Source organism: Zonotrichia leucophrys, chromosome 3, assembly GCF_028769735.1.
Source record: "Zonotrichia leucophrys gambelii isolate GWCS_2022_RI chromosome 3, RI_Zleu_2.0, whole genome shotgun sequence".
NCBI lineage: Eukaryota > Metazoa > Chordata > Aves > Passeriformes > Passerellidae > Zonotrichia > Zonotrichia leucophrys.
In genome coordinates, this window is record NC_088172.1 from 83,703,143 (window position 1) to 83,729,918 (window position 26,776).

General features: G+C 39.0%; 1 protein-coding gene across 4 annotated transcripts in view; it reads right to left on the reverse strand.

The window, feature by feature from the left end:
* The window catches only part of KCNH1 (potassium voltage-gated channel subfamily H member 1), a 182,522-nt gene that overhangs the window by 73,309 nt on the left and 82,437 nt on the right, over positions 1-26,776 (reverse strand). For all 4 annotated transcript variants that reach the window (XM_064709047.1, XM_064709046.1, XM_064709044.1 and 1 more), the window contains exons 8-10: positions 23,358-23,557; positions 19,541-19,793; positions 5,804-6,000 (exon numbers count right to left, since the gene is read on the reverse strand). In XM_064709047.1, coding sequence (XP_064565117.1) covers positions 5,804-6,000; positions 19,541-19,793; positions 23,358-23,557 — 650 coding nt within the window. The remainder of the gene's footprint in view (positions 1-5,803; positions 6,001-19,540; positions 19,794-23,357; positions 23,558-26,776) is intronic.

Sequence of the window (26,776 nt, forward strand, 5' to 3'; positions counted from 1 at the left end):
ACTGCCCCTTTGAAAACAAACTGCTTCCAATACCCACTGAGATTTAAAATCAGGGTTTAAGGCACTCCTAGCTGAAATGTAGGATTTGAGAGAGGTTCTCTCTCTAGTTAGAGCTTACACTATCAAAAGAAGAAAGATTAAGCTAATGCTGAAGAGGAAAGCACAATTACATTTCAAAATTGCTTTCTGAAAGAGATGCTGGCACTGGCACAGTTGGAATACCATAGAATACACACACCTCTAAATGTACAAAAACAAGTACTCTTACACTGCCAAGGAGAGAGACTATTCTGTTACAATCACTGCTCTCTCAAGTATGTTCAGACTAGGAGCTTTAACTCACTAAATCATATTTGATTTGTAAAAATGCAGAATATTCTTTGCCACTTTCACTCCAACAAAATCCCAGTAACATACCTAGATCCTACTGCCCTCCTTCTTTTATATTAGGATACAAATTTCAGCTTCTGGGAAAGCTACTTCCGCTTTCTATCATGACACTCCAAAGTATTCAGAATTAGTCATTTAATCTCTATCCAGGCTAAAATGGCTTACTAGAGAAATCTCAGCTTGATAAATTATGTATTAGAATTCTCCCTTTTATGTAGTGTGAGCAGACATTTGAGCTATAACATCATTTATGGCTGCAGCAGAATGAAATGAGCAAATGCAGGGTGGTACAACCCAGTGGAAGTTAATATTGGTCACAAAGCTCGTGCACATGGAAAGAAGCAACTTGCCAAAGCCAGAACATTTTGCCAAAGGCCTTTCCCATTCTTAAAGACAGCAAGCTTGCATCCCACCACAAGGCAAAGACTTGGTAGCTATGGAGGAAAACTTGCACCCACCACAAGCCAAAGACAGGTAGCTATGGAGGAAGCTTTTCTCTTCTTATAGCTCTACCAACCTGGAGCTATGACATCCAATTTGGAAACCCAGAAGTGTTTAACATTTTGTGGGAACAACCAGACCTCCTCCATCCAGCCTGTGAATTCTGCTGCCCTCCCAGCTTGCAGCATTTCCTTTGTCCAGCATACCTTTCATGAGGGTGAGTTTGTCACTTGACTATCCCACAATACCCCAAGTGTCTACACCCTGGTTCCCCTCAAAGATTCCAAAACCAGAGAGAAACACCAAGTTAACCTGCTGCTTTAATTTCAGAACATTGTTACAGCAAGTATTGCTCTGAAAAACCTCTCTCAGCTTCCTTTCAGCTGCTAAGTCTTCAAGTCCAACACACAGCACCTGCAGACAAAGACTGCAGTTTCAGTTTCTTAGGAGGGTGGAAAGAGAGATGCAGCAGATGATTATCCCCCTGTTCCCACTTAGATGAACATTTCAGTGACTGGCAGCAGAAGGAGTTAATTAAAGCTCTGCTTTCTCCTTTCCTTTAGGAAAAATAAAAAGTTTCCTAAGTCTGAGCTCCACTCTGAGGTAACTAGACAACTAATAGCTTCAGGAGGGATTTTAGTCACTTGAGGAAACTGCTCAGGGAGTCACCTGACAGCAAGCTGACACTTTCAGAAAATAGGATATTTCACTCGCATTTGTTGAGAAAGTGAGTTAAAGGAAACTGCTTTCACAGCACAGACAGGGACAATAATGACATGCCAGGCACAGAGCACTGGAAACTTTTCCCTTGGCCACAAAGTCTTTAAGTATCACAGGCAGTAACCTTTTACACCTGCAGGCCTGTTCTATGGAAGGCATAAAGGGGATACACAGACCAGAGGTGTCCTGCCCTCGCAGCCCAGCTCAAGCCACATTCAAGACAAGTATGAAGAACAGCACAAGGCGTGCTGCCTTTTACTTTGCCTAAATCCAGCTCTAGGTTCAGCTAAGGTCAAGACCAACTGAGCAGTCTGGGTGCCTTCCAATGTACCTGCATGTTTGCTTATTTCTGTCAGAGCCATCAGCAGAAATGCTGCGAAAAGAGATTCAGCAGGTTTGTTTTTACCCCAACTGGCTTCAGCAATGATATTGAAACAATTAGATCGGATTGGATGTTCGTAAACAAGCCAATGCCATATCCACTGCAATCAGTGATATGTTGACAGATGTTAATAGTGTTACACATGCTACCCTTCAAAACAGAGCAGCAATTGATTTTCTTTTACTGGCACATGGACATGGTTGTGAGGAATTTGAAGTATTGTGTTGTATGAACCTGATCATTCTGAATCCATCCACGAAAGCACACAAAAGCTGAAAGATCTGACAGCTCCAATTAAAGATGATGGTGGATCCTGGTTAGATGATTTGTTCCAAGAATGGAGCTTTGCACCTTGGCTAAGAGAACTTTGTAAGATAGGTCAATATGTGTTGGGTATTTTGGTAGTTATATTAGCAGTAATACCTTGCATACTTTGGTGTGTGTGACAAATGATGGACAAAACTATCAAGGAAGTTTTTATCACACAGGAGAGAGAGGTAAGAAATGGATTCACAGAGAGCTCTCAAAATCTCACAGAGATGGTGGATGAAGGTGTAGACATGGAGGAAGGTTTTGAATTAAGGCCTTGGAATTGAGACTTTTTCGAACAATGACTTGTAATTGTTATTAGACATAATTTATGCCCTTTGAACTGACTGGACTTCCACAGCATTAAAATTGCTGTGTTGTAATATAGCAATGCTTAGTGCAAGCAAAAAGATGCTTTAAGTAAGTAAAGTACGTATAGTACTTTACTTACTTAAAGCATTTACTTAAGTAAAGTAAGTATAGTAAAGCTACAAAATGTAAAGTAGTTAATAAGCGACACCATTACGAAGGTTTCTTTTTAGGTGAACCGAGAGGGGGAACGTGGGAATCCATAAAATCAGAAGGGTTTGGGAAATCTGCAAAAGGCAGGCCTCAGAGACAGCAGAACTGTGATTAGAGCTAAGCAGTAGCCATGAGATAGGTCAGCAGAAAAATTATGTAAGAAGTAGAAAAGTAAGGACAAATACAACAATGGTCTGTATATTAACACTTGTCTAGAATAACTCCCTAAGCTACAGAAAAGTTTATCTAGCAAGATGCTAGGAAGCTCTGAACTTAATAATGGAGCTCTGTGCATTGTCTTTTAAGGCTTACAAGTAGGTATTGTATTCGAAGTAAGCAGGCATTGTTTTAACCAAAGGTATGTGTGCTTACAGTGGTTGGATAGAACTACTGTCAATATGCTTTTGCTTTGTGTGATTGGTCAAAAAACTTATGAAGTAAGTTGTAACATTAAGTTCTTTGTCTGCTGCCTGTGATGTGAGCTGCTGGCACCTTCCCACTGTCATAACCATGTAATGAGACTGATGCTGGAAAATAAAACAGCTCAAGGCACGTTCCTGGCAGTCCCATCCCGTTGGTGGCTTGTACATAGATCCCAGCGGGTGATAAAGCTGAGTGAAACCAGGCTACAGAAAAAATCACCCACCCCTGCATAGTGGCACTCAGTACCACAACCAGCTACAGGCATATGTGCCCTGAAGATGGGGACACCTCACAGGAGTAACTGAGTCTAGAAATATAAGATCTTTCTGAAAAAAAAAAACCCAAAGCTGCTTTTTCATGTATTTGGAATCTGTATTAATATATTTGGGAGGAATATACAGTATCTATGTTTCAACTAATTGAACGCTTTTGGAGCCAGAGATGGAACTGTTTATTGAAATGAAAAGTGTAATTCTGGTATTTATACTCTAAAGGATATGCAATACATCACAAATGTAACCAACAGAAGGTACCAGTTCATCTTAATTCTACAAAATTCCATTTGCAGAAATAGACCAGAGAAGTGTTAGAAGCGACAGGCTGGGGAGCTATTTCTATAAAAAACCAAATCACAGATATTTAAACCAGAATAAATTCTAAATTCTATAAAGTTGCCTTTTAAAGTGCATCACCTCAGATCACTAAAGTATTGTACCTTCCACGCATTTCCAAGAGCATATATGATTCACATTATTTAACATTTGCATTCTGATAGCAATCAGCCTTCTTTTAATAAAATAGTGTTACAGTCTGTTAACTTAGAACCATCAAATTCTCACTTCCATTATCAATCAATGCCACTTTTCTGCTGACTGCAACTCAATTAAAATCCAATTATTTAAATAACTGGATGGAAATTGCTATCATAAGATGTACATTTTTATTAGGAACATTTTGTATAGAAAATTGACAGCACAGAATTACTGATGCTACAGTTAAAAAATGTTTCATAACCTGGGCTGGGAAAAGCAATGCCAATAAATATGGAGGGATAGTGGCACTACTGGAGTAGGTATTTGATTCTGAAGCTGGGCCTTTTGGCTCAGATCAGGTCAAAAATAATTGAATTCTGCTAGCATTACTATGAGTTTTGAAAAAGTTGGTCCTTCTAAGCCTCAAAGCTTGCTATTTCTACAGATTTTTGAGAAAGAAAAAAGTAATTATATATTCTGAGAGCATCTTACCACATTAGCCACAGAGTTAATTATAAAATATGTCAGTCAGTGATACTGATTCTTGAGGTGACAGCAATGTCAAATTCCTTCATTTATTTTATTTCTTACATTAACTAAGACCGAGTAAGGAGCTGTTTATTAACAGGACATCTCTCTTAATATGCTTGCAGCTGCGTACCTTCACTTGAAAAAACTACTTAGGAGGAAATCCCCAAGTAAAAATTTGCTTCTTAGTTTTTAATCACATCAATTTTCTACCAGAGCTCTGATTTATTTCACCAAAGTGTGGATCACACAATCTTCTTTCATCCAACACTAAAAAGCTGAACTCTTTTATACTGATAACATATGGAGATAAAAAATACCATCATACTGCTTTACTTTCTGTATGCCAATTCTATATATTAAAAAAATCTTTAAAAATATCTAGTTGAAAAGAGTAATCTTATAAAATAGATTTAAAATATTAAAAGATTTCTCTTTTTTCAGGTCTAATTATCTAGGACTCACTTGGCACCTGGAAATTACCATAGAGAATCATTTTTAGGAACAAAAAAGTTTCCTATCAAACATATTTCTTTAGCTGATCTCAAATACCCCTATAAAGCAAGTACAGGTTCTCTAATGTATTTCTTTTCAACGTAATATTATTGTCTTCTACCTTGCATCATAAAATCCTATCATCTGCATTATACCCACTACAGTTTTAATAAATTTCTGAAGAGGTTGTTCACTGAAGATTACACAGAGGATTTAAACTGGGCTATTAGATTATGATTACTTGCATTTGACAAAATAACTTGAAACGGCACACAAGGAATGAAAAGAGCCAAAAAATCAAGGATAAGAAAATGGAAATATTATAGATAAGCAAAGTAATTCCAAAATGGGATTTATAATCAAAGAAAAAGCTCTTGATAGAATGTCATGTTCATATTACTTTTCCATCATGTCTACTGTACTTGACTTTTGTTCCATGTATTATATTCTATATCTTCCCTGTCATTTTCCTTGTGATTTCAGGCAACACCTCTAAAATATTTTTAGCTGCTTTACAAACTGAAGTTGTATTATGTAGTGAACACTGTTTATCTCAAGTGCATGACAGTTTTCATAGATGCTGGAACCTGTTTACTTCCTGGAAATGTATAATACTTTCACATACACACAGTCTAGCTCCCTCTGAAGCCAGCACTGGAATAAATACTCAGAGCCTTTTGACTCTATATACCAGCAGGGTATCCCAGGCAAGCTCTGAAAAGTCATCTTATAAAAGGGTGCGCAAGAAATTCCAGAACTCAAGCCATTCAGTTTCTTCATGCAGACAGTCCTTAAAAGTGAGATAATTTACATGATGTATGTTAAAATCACAGCTACTTACCCTTTTTCTCAAGTTGTAGGTCAAAATGAGATTTCTGGAGAAGGAGTGTGAAAAGGCAGTGTAGAACTCCAGCACTTTCTGCAAGGCATCCCTTTTAATCACATGCAGATCACAGTAAGTCAAAGCCCTCACATTAGCACAGGACTGGGCGAGAGTCGATTCCTTCCAGAACACATCACCAAAAACGTCTCCTTTGCCTACAGAAAATCAACAGCATTGCTTTCATTAACAGCACTATTTCCATCAAAAATATAAAAGAACAGACATCTCATTCATGCAGTCAAGTTTCTTCTACTTTTGCACTCAGGAAAAAAAAAACTGTCGGGGAAAAAACCAACTTTGAAATATTTAACTGATAACTTTTTTCCATTATCTTTTTCTTAATTACAACAGCCTACAAAACTTCATAAGAATAAATCATACTTTAAAAGAGTTCTATGTGACAAGTCTCCTTTAAATATCAATAAAGGTCTTTTTCTTAAAATCAAGAAAAGTGCTTCATTCTCGGTGCATGTTTTCTTCTGATCTCTTTCAAAGAAATTAATTAAGAGGAAATGGTTTTTCCCTTCCTCCTTTTAACTGTCACACAAAGGATCTGTTTCTTACATCTGTGTTGTTGATTTTTCTTAATCTGGCTAACATTTACCCACTGTTGTGTCAATAAAATCATCCTGTATCACACATCAGTGTAGCTACAGACTGCAGCTAAACTGAGTGCAAACCAAGAAGAGTACAATTAGTTATCCCCAACATAACAACGGCAAGGCATGAAAGTTCAGCTGTTTCTCACTGGAAGGAAGAAAAGAGCCATTTCCTCACACCCTTCCCATGTGCATGTCTGTATGAGCTTGGGGCAGCAGTGAATACTGTGGGATACTGCAAGGATGGCATTTGCACCAGTCTGGGCACTACAGTGCAGGGCATGTACACCAAAATCCAGCTGAGGAGCGATCCTGAAATTGTCAGGACTTCACTGGCTGCACCCCATTTCAGGCTGGGCACAAATGGACTGTGTAGGAGAAAGTTAAAAGTTTATTTACAAGAGTAATGGTCTTTTTCCCCTCTGTTTTCCAATACATAATGCTAAAAAAAAAGGAATATTCACTTGTTACCTTGATAATGAAAAGCTATACTTTCCTTGTTTTGAAATTAGTTTTCCTCCCAAACTTCTGCTGTGCGATATCATCACTGCCCATCTCTCTAAGGACCAATGACATTGAAATACATTCCTATCTATCAAGTTTTGATAGGAATGGTCCGTTGTCTTAAAAGTAATACCTTGCCCATAGCAATTCTTAAATCCAAAGCATCAAAATATGTATTAGTTTACTGACTTCACCCAGGTTCTTTTAGATTCCCTCCCTAAATAAATCATCATTTTTGAAAGCCTATATGAAGTCAAGAGAACTATCATGAGTAAAGAGCTCAGAAAGAAAACTTCTAAATCAAACTCAAAATTGCCATCTCAGTCCTTCAGCTGTACTTCCACCCTTACTTAATCTCTTCCACTAGATGATAAGTATTTTTTCTTAGGGAAAAAGCTCTCAACTTGATGGTAAACTACCCTGAATTGCAATAAGTTGTTATTAACTCTGATGTGTTCCCAGTCTTCCACAGAAGACCTACACCATCCACCTCACATGGATCAGTTTAGATCCTGACCGCTTTGGACTTTATTTTAATTTTAAATGTGTCTACACACTGAAACCACCTGTTCTGTTACCACATTTTTCACAAAACTAGGCAAAGGCACCATAAAGATAACTTTCTTTCACATCTAGTCTCTTGCATAGGACAATGCCAACATCTGGAAAGAGTACAAAAACTTCATATCACCAAGCATGGTGGTAATCCCACAGACCAGTAAACACCTTTTCTTTTTAATAACAATGACTTTTCACATTTTTAATTATTTGTATGGTTTCTGTTAGCAGATACATTAAAAATGGCTAAAGAAAAAAAGCTTCCATGCAGTTGAAACAGATCATCTACAAGGCTTTCAGACAAACACACAATATATTCAAAACTGAAATGAAACAATTTTTACGCCCCATAAAAACCGATATGCTTCACTGGGTAAAAATGGATTGTTTGCCTTTGGAATAAATATGCTTTTATTCACAATCTTCCAGGCAATTAGCTAAACAACTGTTTTAATTAACGCTCTAGAATCTATCAAGCATTGAATTGTGCCATCACTGATGAGCAACAGTTAGAGCTGGTAGTCCAAGCACAAGGGAGAGGAATTCTAACTCATTTCTAAGTGCACTGCTTAACATCTCCAGACAAGTTTCCCTACCCTAAAATGACAGCCATTATGTTACTGCCTCACATTAATGTGATAAATAATTAGTTCAATCCAAGCACAAACACCATGGTGCTGCTGTGCCTACCTCGGAAATGAGGTACAACAGAAGATAGTTATATCCTACTCTTCTTGGGGAATTTAATTCTGCTTTTCTCATAACACAGACACAATTTTGTCCCTCACTTGTGGCAGCAACCATAGTTTCCCTTCACTATTTTTAACTCTTCCATCTGAAAAAATCTCCCTCCTGCAATGTCCTGTCACCTGCCATTAGAGGCAAGAGGAGCACAGGAAGGAGCGGGGTCTGCTGGGTGCCTGCTGAGCCAAACCAGAGAAAACCAACACATGAGCGACAAACTCCAGTCAGATCACAGAAGACCCTGCTTTTAAGAAACAAACTAAAAAACCAAAAGAAATTGTGCTCTTTTGTTAAAAAACTTCCTAGAAGTTAACAGCCAGTGATCTAGCTGAAAACGAATCCTACACTGTACTTCAGTTTCCAAAGCAAGGAACACGCAAGCACCTCATTGCTTTATTTCTGTCAAGTCCATTTTCTAAATGATGTGTACCAAAAGTATCAAATTTGATTGCCAGATTCTTAAAAAAAAACTTGTTTGGCATTTATAGAAAAATGAGGGGGGGAAGGAGCAGTAGAAATCTACACAGCAAGGAGGAATTAAAATTCCACCCAGGATTACCTGCACTGCATTAGAACAATTGGCCTCTTATGCATAATAAGGAATTGCATACCATCTCCCTTTGTCTATATGTTCTCCACAAAGTAAGATCAACCCCTGTGGGAAAAGGAATCAAAAAAAAGGGGGGCAGACTAAGTGGGTGTTTTATCAAAACCATCTGTAGTTGGAAAGCAAGAAGGGTATGGTGATACTTCTAAGGCAGAAGGCGCTTGGCAAAGTCCAAGGGCTGCCTTAAGGAACCTGAGCCAAAAGCCTCTTTTTATACATAACTCCAGGCTTTAGGTATTTCACCTTACCTTTGAAAAAAGATTAAAAAGCCAGAGAAATGCAGATGGCCGTTTGTTTGTCAGTACTTTGCATTTCTCATTCCCAGCTTGCTGAATTCCAGATGTTTGCCAGGAACATTATCTGTCAATCACACTTAAAGTGGATGATCTAAGCTTTTACCATCAATCATTTATATTCCCTGCTGGATTTATGGGCTGAGGACCTTTTCCACCATCAGCTCAGCATGCATTGGAAAGCCAAACAGTTTTCTGCCTTTTATGTTTCCTTGTTTGTTTTAATTATAATAACAAGTCCCCAAACCCAGATGCATTTAAACTGTGAAGAAATATTTTATAAAACTGTGTGTTTCCATCTTTATTCTTTCCCAGTTTCTTCTCTACATCAAACTTGCTGTTTATCTTACAAGTGAAAAGATGATTTCTCTGCTACCACAGCCTGAGTCAGACATAAGGTCAGGCCACGTCCTGAAAGCAGCACCAGTGGTGAAGATCTGATTATTGCAGCTTAGTCAGGTGCTCTGCTGGTTCTGAGCAAAGAACCTCTCACATTACAACTGAACTGCCTTGATACCACAACAACTCTTGGCCTTTTCACTCTTACAAGGGGAAAGACTGAAGAGCTCTTCTCTCAGGCAGAAGACACTCTACTCCAAAAAAATATGACTCATGTGGAATATGTCTTTGACTGACAACCTACTAAGTCCACTTTTGGGTTCTGGGTGTCCGGAAGTGCTGGTGCAGTTTTGGTGTGATAGCTGAAGATGAAGCTATGGATTCATGTATTGCAGGTCTTCCAAGTCAGTATGGATTTTGAAGGCATTCAGATGAGCCCATGGATTTTCAGTACATCAGACAAAATATTCATGTTTGAGCCATTCTCAAAGAAATAGTAATCATTTTTACAGCAGCCACTAGTAGAATCTAGGTCATGTCTCCTTCCAATTTGCCTTCATCTGCATGTTTGAACAATAGAATTAGGACCTGACAGTGTCAGCAGATACAAAGATCAGACAGAATGACCAAATATTGCTTATGGTTGAGCAGTGAATGACCAGACATTGCTCACCTCAGTGGCAATGCAGTACCAAGTATATCTTGGCAATCAGGTGTTTAGCAAACACAGTTATCTGTGATGCTGATCCACAATGGTTTTCCCAGCACAGCTCCCCAGAGCCCCCATATTGGCCTGCAACCTCAGGATTGCTCTCCACCACCAAGCAGTGGGAGACACCAACTGCTACAAAAGCAAACACACAGATTTCCTAGGGTCAAACTCCCACTGTGATCCTCACATGATTATTTGGCTTCAACTGAAAAACCTTCCCTTCTCTCTTCCCTCATTTCCTCCAAATCTAAGGCATGCAATTTAAACCTTCCCACTTTACAGGGAGAAGAAAGATTCAAAGAAAGTAAAGATAACAGAGCAAAAGTAATTTTCCCTCTTGGTGCATAAATGCAACAAAAACTGGCAGCCAGAAAAAAGCAGAGCTACCATTTGGCAATGAGGTGGAGTATTCAGTGTCTGTCCCACAGATAAATTACACAACTTGACAGCCACTCAATAGCCACAGTCTGGCTCTCCAGCACAGTACAGCTGGCAGGAGATGATGCATGGAAGTTGTTTGCTGCTTTGGATTTTCTTAAGATTTCTCAAGTGCAAGCTGAGACATGTAATGAAAAGTGAATGACCAACTGCACTGCAGAGAATATATTATTTTTCATTAACCGGAGGTTTCAACTACTCTTTTCCTCTAATTAGACCTCCAAAACTCCTGAGTATCTTTGCCACAGAAACCAAAGCAAGTGTTACAGAGGTAACAAACTGAAGTTGCTCTTTCAGTGATTTGCCTGGTTCAGGAACAGAAACACAGAATATCTGTTTATGCTGTAAACCACAGTCTGGCAACATTTTGCAGACAGTTTACTACACAACTGCATCAGTTTTATCTGCTGAAACACATTACTGTACAGATAAAATAAAAAAAAATATTTTACAGATGAGTAGCAACAACATGATTAAGTTACAGCTAAATTTTCTATTATTGTTGCTGTAATTAAAGGGCTTATTTGTCTCACAAATACAGAATTTGGAATTATATTTCAGTACTTGATGTACTGTGAAGAGGAGTTTTAAACATCAACTAGGTCCTACCAGGTTTATTCACAAAAAAAGCCAGGAGGCTTCACCAGAATCTGCATGATTTATCCTTATTTGCATTTTAATGGTTACTATAAAAATGTTATAAACATGTGGGCAGTTTGTACAAACTCAGAGGATATGGAGTAGCAGGTAACTGGAGTAATAAATATATTTGAATGTATTTGCATTGGTTAATAATAGGAAAAACACAGCTCAATCTGTGTTGTCATTGCATGGGCAGTGCTAATTCTCTGACAAAAAAAAAGAACAAACCTATTTAAGAAGTTCAAATTGCATTATCCTCTGAGTTACTTCCCTGATTACTTAGGGACAGGCTTTATATTCTAGGTATTGCTTTAAACATACATTAAAGCCCCAAAATTGTATTATTTTATTTCAGACAAAGAATTCACAGGAGTTTAAATAGCAAGTTTTGTGTTCTGAAATATAGAAAGTAAACATTGAAAACCTCATGAAATTTGCATCTACCCTACAAAAAAAAAAAAAGATAAAAATGACAAAAAAATTAGTAAATTAGTTCAGTGGCTCAGTGGTTCACCTGCCAGAAATCAGGGTCTTCATACAAAGCTGACTTCCTTGCTAAATTATAATTTCTACCTCTTCACACCTCTTGTTGCAGCATGCACACAAATATGATGTGATGATGTGCAAGCCTTCCTAATACAGATATCCTGAGATATCAATGGACATCCTGGAACAGAGAGCCTCATCCCCACCAGATCTCAATTTCAGCTCCCAGTGTACTGCCAGACAGTGCCAGCTTCCAAGGGGGACTTCTTCCACACACAATGCTGTTGGACTGTTTAGGGGCACATTATGCAAAGGTGTCTAAATTCAGCACAATAAAACATTAAACACACCCAGAAGTTCCCTACAGAGGCCTCTGAATACTCCTCCTCCTCAGTTACTCCAGCAAGTCATCAAATGTTTTAAAAATCTGTTTTTCCAATACCCTGTGCAGTCTTAAACCATCTACAAACAACAGTGGACAGGAGCTTTGGCAATTCATGCTTTTAATGTCTGTCAGAAATTAGACATAGAACAAACAAAAAGTTTCAAAAATGGCAAGTCCTGATATCAGACCACCCCAGATGTCTGGAGGTCAGGGATAAGGAAGAGTCTGTCTGAAACTACCATGTGCCATGTGGGATAAACCTATATTTCTGAATAAGAGTTTTAGTGCTGCTCCTTCATCCACCATGAAATTAAAATTTTATATTAATGTAGACTTCTTCATGCCACGTCCTTTTAAAAAGTTTAGCTGCCTCTCCATCTGTAATGCTTTTGCTAAGTGTGCCTGGACACTCATTGAGCAAATCAGACTCTGCAAATTGTTCCTTCGGTTGATGTTTATTGAATCACTTCACAGAAACATGCAACTTGCCCAACCTGCCTATATCAATCAATCTAAAAAAAACCTTACCTTTCAACTATAAATAGAAAAAGCACAACGGAACTACTGAGGATAAAGATGGATTTTAATTTCAATCATTCCTTTGTCAAAGCACTGCTGGTCATGTTTCAGTCTTATTCAATAGCACAAACAATGCTGAGATGTTAGATACTGTCAGAAAACTCTTAATGGCATCCATAATCCTGCAACCATTTCTTAAGCCTGAGAGCTCAGGAACTTGGCATTTTTAACACAGAGAGGTGTACCTAAATTTAAAATTCAGGTGAAAAATGAAGCAGACAAGTATGGGACTTCTTCAAGGGCTTGGAATTAGGCTCTAAAATAACAGAGCTAATCTTTGAAAATGGAGTACAACATAGAGGAGTTCAGGGAAATCAGAGCTAGCTCAGGTACTAGGGACAGGCTAAAGATAGCAGCCTGGGCTCAGTTAACTTATCTGCCATCCTCAGGTCTGCTGAGAAGCAGTTTTCACCCGACTGTGTGGAAGTTGCAATGTTTTGCATGGAGAGGGTCTAACACAGACAATACTTCTGCACTGCTATTGTCCCTCCTCTAAAAGAGACCATCCCTGTGGCACAGCTGCCCTTGCAGCTGGCACTGTCATATCTGGATGCAAATCTGTCCCACCAAAATCTGAATCAATCCTCTGGTGTCTACATCTGAACAAAATGCTTACGGCTAAATGAGTAAGCCAAAGCAATTGTAAAGAAAACAAACAATTATTCTTATAACATTTCTTTAAGACTGCAATTAGATCAAATTAAATCAGCAGGAATTTCTCCACACAAAGCAAATGGAGCTATTTAATATCCTGCTGAAACAAAACATGGCACACCAAAGTCCCCCACAACCTCACGTTAAATCCACAGTCTCCAATCTTGTCAACTTTGTAGCTTTGTAAATAACAATAAAAGATCTGTATTTCAGGGTCATGCAAATTTCACCTCCTCAGCTCCTGTGTGATCTTTAATGTAAATCTGTGTGCATCCTTTGTACACTCCCTGCCCCTCTCCCAGAAAATCCCATTCTTGACATTGTGTTACTGTACACCTGCATACCTACATAACATCTCCATGCTGTTATTGCTTTTCAGCTTTGATAGCAGCAAAAGGAGTAAAAGCAAACTGACCTGTTGGAGAAAATTTGTATTCCTTACTCACAATAAATTCCTGCCCTGACTTCCCTTCCTGTCTAGTTCACTTTACTTGCCCTTTGTGGAGCCAGGAGTTGGACTCAACAATTTTCACAGGTCCCCTCCAACTCAGGATATTCTGTGATGTTAAAACAACAGTCAAGAAAAAGGTTTATTCTTTTGAATTTTTTTAGCTCAAATAAAGACAGCTAGAACATAAATGCAGAACAGCCAGAATGTAACTCTTGGGACAAACTGTTTGGTGGGACGGTGTTGTTTTTTTCTTTTTAATTAAATCTTCTAGTTAATGCTATTCTTCTCATCCAGCCCTCAGCTCTGAAGACCACAGTGGTTTTCAGGGCTTTGGATTTCAGTTGTTAAATAAAAGCTTCAAGCTCCCTGTCTCTAATCAAGTCCACAAAACTAACCTCCACTCCTACCATCCATACACACATTGGCTCCTTGCAGGAAGTGTCAAGACCATTTCAGCAGCTTTGAACATGTCATACAAGTAAAGATCTACTGCTCAGTCAGGCCCTCTAGCAGCCATTAATTGACAAATTTCGCAGCAGTCTGAAAATTTAAGTACAAGACACTGCTTTCCCCACTGCTATCTAGAAAACAAAAAAGTTTGCCATCCTAATTTTCAAGGGTCTTCCCCTAGTTTTTTACTGGAATGTTTTCTTAAATGTCAAAAATTACCCCAATTTCAGGCAGAAAGACTTTGAACCAACTTGGGTACTAACAAGGTCTCCTATCCAGCCCTTCCATGTATTTCCAGAAAATACATACAAAATGTTATTTTTGCTGCTAATGATATTCTTTTCTGTAATTTTCATTGAATTATCTAAGCACACACACAGTTGGAGACATAGCACAGGAATCAGCTCTTGTTCAAGCAATGGTGAGAAGAGATTGAAAAGGTTCAGACTAAATGACTAGAGGACAGCAAAGTGCCTTTTCTCCTGCATACTCCAAAGAAAGTTGCAGTCAGACCTTATGGTTTGTGCCTGGAACACAGTTAATTCAGGAGGAATATTTTCAAGAAGTTATTTGATAAATTAAAACACAGCCAATCTCCTGAGCACGAATGGGCTTTAACTTTTCAAAGAACTGCAGTAAAATCAGGTTTTCAGATGTTCAGGGTCTTAGGCTGAAAGATCTGCTCCAAAACAGAGAAACCAGAGCTGCCAAATGAAGTGCACATAAACACTTGAATGTTTTTAACAGAGGAAACAAACCTTCTTATTTTTTCTAACCACATCAAGATAAATGGCAAAGTCTTTAAGCAAGAGTAGTTCAAAGAGACTCAGGTGGATAAAGCAGCATCAGGCCAAGTGGGAGGGCTCAGGGAAGTTAAAAGCAAAGCCAAGTTGAAAACATTCTCTTAATGGAAGCCCTGCCTGACCTCTGCTTCACTCAGATCTCTTCAGGGCAGGGACTGTGTGATTTGTCTCAGTCTTCCTCAAAGTGCTGAGTGTACGTCAGCACTTCATCCCACGCAGCAACAGCAGCGTCACTGCAAGAACAGCAAACTCCCAAAACCAGAATTCATTGTGCCTCATCCAGGCAGCTTCCCACCAGCTGAACTTCCCTTCTACATAATCCCACTCTCATACTTACACATTAACATAGAAAACATAGTAAGAGAGAGGCTTTTCTTGCTAAGTCTTTTTTTTCTGACTCATTTGTATTGGAATGAATCACAAATACATCAATCACCTGGCTGAGAGGTCGTTTTCTACATTTTTGTTTCTGTTTCTTTGACACACCAAATCCAAAGATTGTGTTGTGTGAACACCAGTGATTCCTGTATTTTAGTATAAATTTTGCATAGAATTCAAAACATGTATATTTCATCCCAACAAATCAAACTTCATACAGAGTGCACCAATTTCTTTAAATTTTTACTAAAACAGGCAAAGGTTTGGGGTTGATTTTATTTTGAATTTGCATATTTTTGTATTTGTGTCTCAATTTAAATTAATGGGAAAGGCAATCTTAGGGGACACACAAAAAAGTGCCTTTTTTCACTGCTGGCCTATGTGCAATTTCTTCCAACTCAGGACTCATATTAATCCAAGTCAATCAAAGTCAGTGCTTTGTTCTAAGAACATAAGCCTGAACTGAGAATATACCTGTTTCTGGGGTATTACATGGAAATGATTTAGAAGGATATTATGCAAGTGTACACAATACACTCCAGGGCTGCACAATACATTCTTATATGCCAGTCTGCAAGGTTAAATGATTTCAGAAGTCAAAAATGTTTCCTATGAATTGGATCCTTTAAGCATTAAGTGCAGTTTGCCTTTGGTTTATGTAATGCTGTGCAGCAGTCACATAGACTGATTTAGAGTTAAAATTCATTTCTCCACTGTAAGGAAGATACAGTATACAATGCAAGCTACAAAAGCTGCTTTATTACATGACAGCCAGAGTTGAGCAAATAATTCACCTTGAATAATTTGTGCACTTATTTTTTTTCATTTTCATTTCCAGAATGCCTGAAAGAAGATTACAGTCTCTGTAACATACCTGTCAACTAAAATTACCCTATGGAATTCCTCACATGGGTTGCTGTTATGCGCCTGATATTCACAGCTATGCTTGGTTGGGACTGGTAAACAAAATTTATGGCATAGGTTGCTCTGGCTGAGTGATCAGCAAAAATCATGTTTCTTGTACAATGCACTTTTTTTTTCCCCCTTGTAGTGCCTTGTTTTTTCTGGTATACATTCATCAAGAACTCAGCAAGTTTAGCTAAATATGAAAATAAAAAGAAACAAAAAAAAAGAACCTCCCAAAACAAACAAAAATCACAAGAAAAAACCCCACTCCAAAACACTTTTTCTACAGATAAGAAAACAGAGTACAAAGAAGTTAGAGAGGAAACCCTGACCCATCTCCTGGCATATCCTTCAGAAGTGTGGGGATTAAATTACTCAATGTTGAAGGAAAAAGAAGCGCAACTGATTCAGAATAGTGAAAAACTTAGTTAAATACATAATTTCTTTTCAGAATAGAGAAACCTTCAGCAGAAGTCTTCAATGCCTGGAGGAGGAAGGGGGACACAAGTGTGGAAGGAAAGGGATTCCTTAGTCCAGAAACAAGCACAAAAATTGATGCACATCCAAAATGAAATCTCACAGAATCCCAAAAAGATCCCACTTTGTTTTACTTTCCACTTAAAATATTCACAAAGAAAATGTGAATAAAACTCATCAACTTTAGCGAGAGCCAGAGAACTGACTCCAAATTTTAAAAAAGAAAAAGAAAGAAAAAGAAGAAAATAAAAAAGTTGTGGTGGGAAGAGAATCGATAGTTACATCCCAGGAGAAGAGCAGCAACAAAATACTTCTATTCATCCAGATCCCAAGGGAACAGCCTCATTTATCTGTAGCTATCACTCTGCAGCAGCAGAAATTAGGAGTTAGGTTTCCTTAACACTGATTCCTCAGGCAGTCTTAGCTGAGGGTTTTCTAAAGTGAGTGTTATGATAAAATGCAGGAGTTAGCAGGAAAGATGAGGAGGAAATTGGTATCTTTAAAGAACATTTTAAAGAAATTTGATCTTAGTGCTTTTTTACCCATACTCAAATAGAGCAGCAAGATGTTTTGAGGTTTTCTGCTCATGCTGAATCCAGGTGGTGGCATAAAGATACACAAACTGAGGGGTCTTCGTTTGTGTACTACATTTGTCATTTGTTAATTCACGAGAGTTCAACATGGCAAAAGGTAGCAAGTTCTTGATGTGCAGCAGACAAGCAGAAGTTACAAATGTCATTTAGCACTGAGCAGCACAGGTGATTCCAGAACAAAAGGGAATTAGTTATCTTCCAGCTTCTCACTTTTTTAGCTTCTTGTGTGGCACAAAGTGTTACCAACTTGATCTCCATGACTCTAAATTTACCCTGTGTTATACAAGCAATCCTATTCAAAAGTAGAGAAAAATGAAGCTCAGCATATTTATTAGCCCCCTCATTTTTCAGTAGACATTCATCTTAGGAGAGTTGAGTGTATGTGTTCAGAAAAAAGTAAGATAACCAAGATGTTTTATTCTCTTTTTCCAGGCTGCGATGAGTGACAGTTACAGGATTAAGCCACCATGAGAATTTACCTTATCACAAAAGGGCTTGACAGAATCAAATGATAAGTATCACCTCCTCAATGCTTCAGCCACCCCATGATTCATCTACATCTATTGGATTATCACACTCTTTTCTGTTAGCTTTGCCTCAGAATGCTGTTTACACCCCATCAGTTTATTTTCAATGCCTCCAACCCAAGTTAACACAAATCAGCTCTAAATGTTTTAGACTATTTTGACTTTAAAACAGATAAATAGTATTGCAACACAACATCTTAAATAAATCTAACTGGAAAAATTCCAGCAAAAGTGGATTATTATTGGAGGGGGGGGATGTGGGACTGAGGCAGGCACTTCAAGTTTTCTGAAGTTCTAAATGGAATTTCTAATTAGAAGGTGTAGGAGCGACGGGAGGCAGGACGGTCAGGATGGACGGGATGAGAGATCTCTGAAGCCAGGTCTTGGAACTTGTGGTTTATTGCAAAGGGCCAAGTGCAGGGCCCTGCTTGGAGCTGCCAGCTGCAGAGCAAGTCCCAAAGAGGGAGAGAGAGGTAAAGAGAGCAGTAAAGAGAAAGAAGGCAAGAGTGTGGTAAAGAGGATGAGAGAGAGTGAGGTTCCTGTTGCAATACAATAAGTCTTCTTCTATGTTGAATATTCTAATTCTTACTAACCAATCTAGTACAATATAAAAATCCTGTAGCATTTACATATAGCCTATAAGAATCATTACATTATCATACTGTGTTACATTTTAAACTCTAAAAACTACTCTTTGGACTCCTTCTGCCAAGCTAGTAGGGTCTGCTCTGACCCTTGGACCTGTCTGCAAGCAGAGGGAATTGTTTCATCAAAAGAGGATTACCTTCAGCTGGCCACACCATTGTTTTCCAGTTGCTCAGTAACTAAGGTATCTCAAAGCTTGTTTTCATTTCAGTCTCACATATGGTTTCCATATTCTCAAAATCTTTTGCCAGGCAATCATATTTACAAGGCTTTCCTGTTTCATCTTCCCTAACAGAAGGGATGTATCAAGACAGGGAAAACCCCAAGAATGACCAGGACCCCATGCAAAAGTAAGGTTTCCATTGACCAGATGAAACAGGGTTGAAGCAATCTGGATATTAGATGGTTGCCCTTTAAACCTCTCCATGGAAAAACAAACTTTACTCAATCTCTTTAAAGAAAGAGTAGAGGAGGCTATAAATTGCTGCACATATCATGGACATATTTTACGAAAAATCCTTTTGCTAGGATTTTTTCTCCTGAGAAGCTGAGAGGCCTCAGAGACGAAATGTAAACAATAATTATCTGCTACTGTGGAATGCAACAGGTGGATCTGTGATTGGTCTCATGTGGTTGTTTTTAATTAATGGCCAAACACAGTCCAGCTGTCTTGGACTCTCTGGTCAGTCACAAGATTTTATTATCATTCCATTCCTTTGCTTGCTAGCCTTCTGATGAAATCCTTTCTTCTATTCTTTTAGTATAGTTTTAATATATCATTTTAATATAATATATATCCTAAAATAATAAATCAGCCTTCTGAAACATGGAGTCTCATCTCTTCCCTCGTCCTGGGATCCCTGTGAACACCACCACACACATGTTTGCATTTATGCATGGGCACATTACCAGCTCTGAAACTCACCTAATATAGCAACGACTTCATCATCCTGGATCACTTCCAAGGAGCCCGAGACCACGAAGCAGAGGCTGTCGACGCTCTCCCCGGCGTGGTAGATGAGGTCTCCCGGAGCACAGTGCACCGTCTGGAATTCCATGGCCAGCGCCCGCAGGCACCCGTCGCTGGCCAGCCTGAAGGCGGGGTGCTCCTTGAAAACCTTGCGGTTCAGGTGAACGCAGATATCTGCTCTCATGTCCTTAGGGCAGATCTGCAAAACCTGAGAGGGAAACCAGGGGGGCAATCAGCTCCTGCGCATGGCTTCTACCTGCCTGCTACGGCTAGGTTACCACGCAAGGTTTAAGAACCACCTTCCTCCTTCTTATTTCCAATCTCAGAGTTTATTTTTATATTATTTATCCACATAAGCAACAATACTAACTTAGTCTACCTTACAACATCTGAAGGAAAACACAGTTTTCCTCTCAGCAACATGCTCTGCTGGATATTGAAGACCTAAGGTTTTTAAGACAAAAAAACTTAGGGCCCAGCAGTACCAAAAGTGTTGAAGAAAAGCTTCCAGAATGATTGTTTCTAGAGGGTAGGTAATTTTTTTGATAGGCAGATTCCATGAAAAGCCTGCACAAGTCATATGCTTTAACAACTAAAACAAATTACTTAAAGTTTAATTAACTCATAACATTGAGAATTGCAGGTATCCAAATTTACCCCCGAGTGGCACTAACAAGTTTTTTGTTTACACAGGAAAGGGACTTTAAGGTGTGATGCTGTTTTGGGCAGCTTTTGATCTTCCAAACGGAATGTTCCTCACGGCAATTCATGATGTGTGGTCCTAAGAGAACCCGAGCTGATGGAGCTGATGCTCAGCACAGCAGGTACCAGCCAGGGCCATTTCTGAAGGGTTTTAATATAATACAGACAGCCAAGTGGAAAGAATACCAAATCACTGCTGCATGTGCAGATTAAAAGTGGAAAGAAGTGACATGAGCAGGGTTTGGGGATAACAAAATCCTTGGGGGATGGTCTATGATGAAGGATGTCTAGGACATATTATTTGAGAAGAACATCGAGTAGTCTGAGTCTGCCTCTTTTTTTATTATTATTTTCTTAGTAATCACTACTCCATCCAATTAAGGAGCACTCCAGTCGAGCTTCAGAGTTACTCCCACACATTTTCCTAGGTGGAAAGAGAAGACTGTCTCACTGCAAATACTCCTGAAAAACACAAAAGTAACACAGGAAGCACTATGGCTATGCCTGCACTTTGAAATGGGGTTCTGTGCAAGATCTGAGCAGAGAACCAAGCTATTAATTCTGTGCATGGCACTGGTTTCAGATATCATGCCTGGTACTCCAAAGGCAAATAACTCCACCACCGATATAAACATCTTTGGCCCACCTCCAAACAGACACTTTATTACAGATATAACTTCTTAAAAGAGATGTATTTGTATAATGCTTAGGTGTAGGGCACTCGGGGATGATTTTTCTTGGCTGCCCTGTACAGAAGAGCTGCCAAACCTGCCTGTTCCCCGTTTTCCAGGCTCACAGAAATGAGCTGGGACAGCAAGGCCAGCATTTAACAGGGAACACAGGCAGCAGTCATATCTGTCTTTTCCATTATCTCATTTACTCTGGTGATAAAAATATTCTCTAGCGGCATATTCTTGCCAAATTTTACTACTGGAATTACACATACACTTTCCAGTTACCTGAATATCACACACAAAAAGGGTTGTTGCAATAGAAATAGCAGCAAACCCCCCCCGAGTATACAAAAGAATATTTGAAATGATGCTATTATCCAAAAACTTTTTGGTATAGCAGTCTTAGAGGAAGTTAACCAAATTTTCATTCTCCATTTAAAGAAGTTGTCTCCAGACTTCACAAAAATGAAAGTGATTAAAGACATTTGAGATCTACAGATAAATGGAAGAAGACTTTCATTTGTAAGGGAGGTGGGAAATATATCTTCATGGATCAATTTTAGAATCTTTCAGTAGCTCTCGGTTAAATTTTGTTGTCCTGGCATTTTCTAAACCAATAACTTAGCGTGTCTGCAGTGAACACTGAACTGACAAATTCGTGGCCTACAAAATAGTGACAGGACCAGTTCTGTGCTCAGTTCATATTTAAGTCTCTGCCTCATCTGTAGGAAGCTGCACTGCATTTCAGAGGAGCACAAGTACCACTGTTCTGCCTCATGAGCAATACATGTTTTATTCATGACAAAACATCCCAGAAGTTATGCACAGGCATCAAAACAACAGAGCTCAGACCTGGGAGTTTATGGATTGGCACAGCCAACCAAGCTTTTGCTGTGCAGATGAAAGCTGAGTTCTTGGTTTAGCAGTCATGGCCAGCAGCAGCTCAGCTATGAACACCCCAGTTACTGAAAACAGCACTGTATTAAGCTCTTTGGTGTCCTGACAATTGGAGACTTCTTTCCTGCTTATTAAGATAATTCTGAAAGGTTACACTGAGTATTGTTGTGCTTGGTTTGGTTATTCTGCTGTCTCCAAATGCATCCTCTTAAAGCATTTCTCTCCTTATCAAAGGAAGCCAAGAATGAACTTTGAAGATATGCTAAAAAAAAAAAAACAACAACATGTTTTACATAGCAATTTTTTCTTGTTGTTTTGTTAAAATGATGACAGGAGTTTGTAATGGGGGCTGAATGAAAGCACCAGCACTCATTACACTATGTAGCCTCAGATGTCTCTCCACCTTCTCCAAATGCACCTACCTCGAATCACAACCCCACTCAAAGACAGATTGTGAGAAAACATGCAGAACAGCTTCTAACCAGTGCTATCCAGCACTAAAATATAATTCCTTTCTGAAAGCTAGTATGGCAGACAGTGCTTACAGAATCATGTCTGGGATCTAAAAATGGCAGATTGGCTGAAGACCATTTAGGAAAGCAAACAGTGCCCTGTGTGCCCCTCAGTCTCCAGGCAGCTCAGTGCAAGGCCACATCTGTTCTCCTGCTTCATAACGATGCTGTAACAGCTGTACAGAAATGACACTGTTTGCTCTTTAACTGCATCATCCACAGTTCAGAATGCTAAATTAAGCTGCCAACCAGAAGGCTGGTGACCAGAGCATTGGTATGATTTCCTGAATGATCCACCCCACAAACCACATCTCTTTACAAGCAGAAGAAAAACTGTCTATCCCCACAAAAATTGGCAACTAATATGAAAGCGACAAGGAGCTAGATTTGTACATTTGTTCTGGTGAAAGGCCATCTGTTATTTTAAAAGACACAATGGGAATTTATTCATCAATTCAATGAATCAGAATGATAACACTTGCCTTACACAAGGTAGATTTCAAGCAATACGTTATTAAATACTTCCAGCTTTCATTAATATCTTTAACCTGCGCACAGAATATTACATTCAAACTCTCCAACGACAAAAAAAAATTCCCTTGTTTTCATGCCCACAGAGCTGCAAGCAACCTCACAAGAAATACTGCAAAAAAAATCTCATTTGGAAAAACTGTGAGGTTGTGTTACAGTCTGGAACTTGTTATTTACTTATCACCTTTATTTATAGTAAACTGAGCTTTTTCTTTTTATCGTTTTTATACTATTTCATGCCATTTCACTGGCAAAACATACATACTTTTACCACTATCATATGTCAGTATGACAGAATAGCTGAAATACGGCATTTAAAAGTTAAAAATTAAGGGAAGCTGCTGCTTAGAACTATTTAAAGAATATTTGTCTCCTTTACTAAGACAGTACCTCCTGTTTATTTTAATGGACTACTTTCAGGATGTGACTTCTTTCCTTGCAGTTTAATTTACTTACCTTTTCAGTATCTATTCCCCTGGACATTGACCAGGTGGAAACGATGTAATCCATCACACGTTCACTCAGTCCTTTGGGGACCTGGTAGAGCTTCAAAAAGTCCCGGACGCTGTTCAGCATTTCATGGTATCTGTTTGTGTTAGCGTACATCTGCTGAAATATGGTTGTCACGTTACCAAAAATGGTGGCATACAGAAGGGCTGTGAAAAAGAAGAAAAACCACAGAGAAAATACATGGTAAGATGTGGTGATCAGTCTGTGTTCCACTGGGCTTTAAGGCTGGAAAGGCTAGGTCGTAAAAACGCACGCAAATATTGGTGCTTTATTAGGAAGGCCTGATGAGCACAAGCATTTTATAGGTCACCTTTAGCACTGCAAATTGAGGACCACCACCTGCTTCTGTGAGAGCATGTCCTGCATCACAGATCTCCTAAAACATGACTGTTTGACTTTGTTCATCAAACAACTCAGCAGTACCCAAAACCTTACAAAACCACAACAGTAGACAGAAGAATTTTAAGAGAAATAGCTTGACAGCAAATACTTTAATTTTTCATCTCAGGTTTATAGCACCTGTGTTGAAATACCATCAGTGACAGATTTCCAGGCTTTAAGTGCATTATCACAGCAGTAAGCTGAGTCATCGTTACCCACCTCGAGTGACAGCAGCAGTGCATCAAAGCAGAAGATGGAATATGTAATAAACAGCTACCATGGGTCAGTAATTTATAGACATAAGTTTAATAATACATAAAAACTCGCATTACATTTTACATTCTTCAGGCAAAAGAACAGCAAGGCCTGAGGCAAGAGCTGGAGCCCTGAGAGGCAGACCTTTGCACAGCCCTCCTGAATTCACACAACACAGTTGTGAAGCCAGCTGGTTCATCAAGATGGGTTTAAGAATAAACACTAGGCAGAAAAAAAGGCAGTGTTTCCAAGCGTGGAGAGGAGCAGATGAAAACACACAGGACTTGAGAAGCTCCATCTGCTGAAGGCCAAGACAGAACAGCAGGCTGGTGGCAGCCCCAGAGCCAGCTTTGATGGCTTGCAGAGGCTGGGGCTGAGACTCTTCCAGCCAGTCCAGCCCTGGATGAAATGGAGAGACAGGAAGCCTCAAGGGGAGCTCTCCTACATCATGAATCAGGTCAGTGATATGTGACAGGTTGGCTGTAGAGGGAGAGGAACAGTCAGATTGCAGATGTGATGATAACCACCCGTAAGTGCTCTGGCTTGCTGAGTAACTTCTTCCTCTTAATCAGTTCCTGCCCCCCAAAACAAGCACTAAATTGTGAGTATCATATCTCTTACACTTGAAATAAAAATAAGTCAATGAGAAGACATATTTATAAAAAAAGATATTTTGCTTTATTGAAGTACCCCTTTTTACTGTTTATTTACTCCCTCACCAGCTATTAAAAAAAATCACCCCACTTCTTCCCTTGAGAATGCAGCTATTTATTCAGGGGAGTGTTATAGGCAGATATCTTTTAGGCAATTAAGATGCTGTAGGGTTCTATGACCAACAAAAACCTTTGATATTGTGCAAAAGGAACTTATGGGACTGTCTTTGCCCTGATCATCAAGAGATGTGATTTAAGTTAAGGTTTGCTCAAGGCCTTAACACTGCTGATTTTCTGTAGAATTCCTTCTTGATGCTGCATGACTTTCCTTTTTATGAGTTTCTGTAGAGAACAGCTCTCCCTTTTTCCATCTATTCCTCTGTACAAACAGCTATAAAAATATGCAGAAAAATGTGCTCTCTCAGAGGGGAGAACATTATTACAGTGACCAGAAACATATATTTTCCGTGTTTAACCTAAACTTGTGCTTGAACAAAACTATACCAGGCAGTCCAGTGATTAGTGAAGAATGATAAAATGCTTTACAAAACTGATTTACCATAACAGCTCCTTAATCCATGAGTATTTTTGTATTAGAACAGTATTACCTATCCCTGAATAAGTCCTGGTTTGCTTTCTGTTATGCAGATGCAAACATGACCCTACAGGAGACTGCAGCAGCACAAGGCAGCCAGCCCAGCACTGAAACAGGTGACAATTACAGAGAGGATGGCAAGCAGATTTTTATCTTTGCTCTCTGGCAACAGTGAGACCTGGGGGTCAGTACCTTGGCACGTACAGCTCCAGGCCAGCAAAGATAAAATGCAGTCCCCACTCTGTCCCATTAAAGTCCAGCTTTAATGTGAAGCCTAAAGAAAAGCCAGAAGTTTGATTGTATATTTTGATTATTATAAAGCAAGGAATTTCCACTGCAAACTGCAGTTCCAGTATGACAATTATCTTGGCAAGGAAAATTATTCCTGCCTAGATTATTTTTTTTTAATTCCCAAACTTACATCCTTAATTTATCATTAGCCAACCATTTTATTACTATTAAAGACACATCAAAGCCAAGGATTTTTGCAGCCTAATATTGGGTAGATACATTAGCATATTAAACCTTGAGCTCTTCTGCACAGAAGTAGCTGGCTGTGTGCCTCTTCTTACTTTCAAAGGAATAATGAAATGAACCCACTGCAGTAGACTGCAGCCCTAGAATGATTTCAGAAACACACACTCTACTAAAGAAAGAAAGTTGGGCTATTAATGACAGAGCAAAATCTCCAGCATTTCTTCTTCAGGAATGTCAAGATCCCTCAGAAATGATGTGGCACTCACCCCCTGACGCAAATATTCTTTTCTTACAATAAAGAAAAACATGTTGTCTCCAATAATGTGGCTGCTCATTTACACTGCAGTCATTTAAACCAGTGTTTAAATAACATCACAGACAGGACCATAGTAATTGCAGCAGCAAATTACCCACAAGTGAATCATGAAGGTCAGACACAGGTTGCTAAGGTCACCAAATGATCTGCTATTTTTAGTGATGTAACAAGTAAGAATAGAGAAATAAATACAAGCCAGTGTAGGTCCACAATAAAAGATCTGGGGTCTGATTTTAGAATTATAACAGGAAGAAATTCTGTCTGTAAGAATGAGAGGTTTACAATTATCCCATTTACAGATATAAGTGCTGCATTTGGTTCCTGAGATGAATCAACAGATTGAGGATGATTTGTTCAAAACACACTCATGCAATGGCCTGGCACACAAGAGGTGTGCAGAACTACACAGCAGCAGGTGAGACCAACATCAGCTCGTGAACAATCTCTCACATCCTGCCCCCAGGACCAGCAGTGCTTTCTGAAAATGAACTGCCCTCACTTTTGCTGCCTGGAAAGCAGGTCAAAAAAGTCTGTCTGCATGTAAATTCCAGTTTAACAATTAAAAAATCAAAATAAACCCCTTTTACATACTGCACTAACCTAAGTACTATCCTAAGTACTATCCTTAGTACTATCCAAGCACCTGGATTTGCAAAGAGTAGATGATTTAAATGGATAATTGCACTTC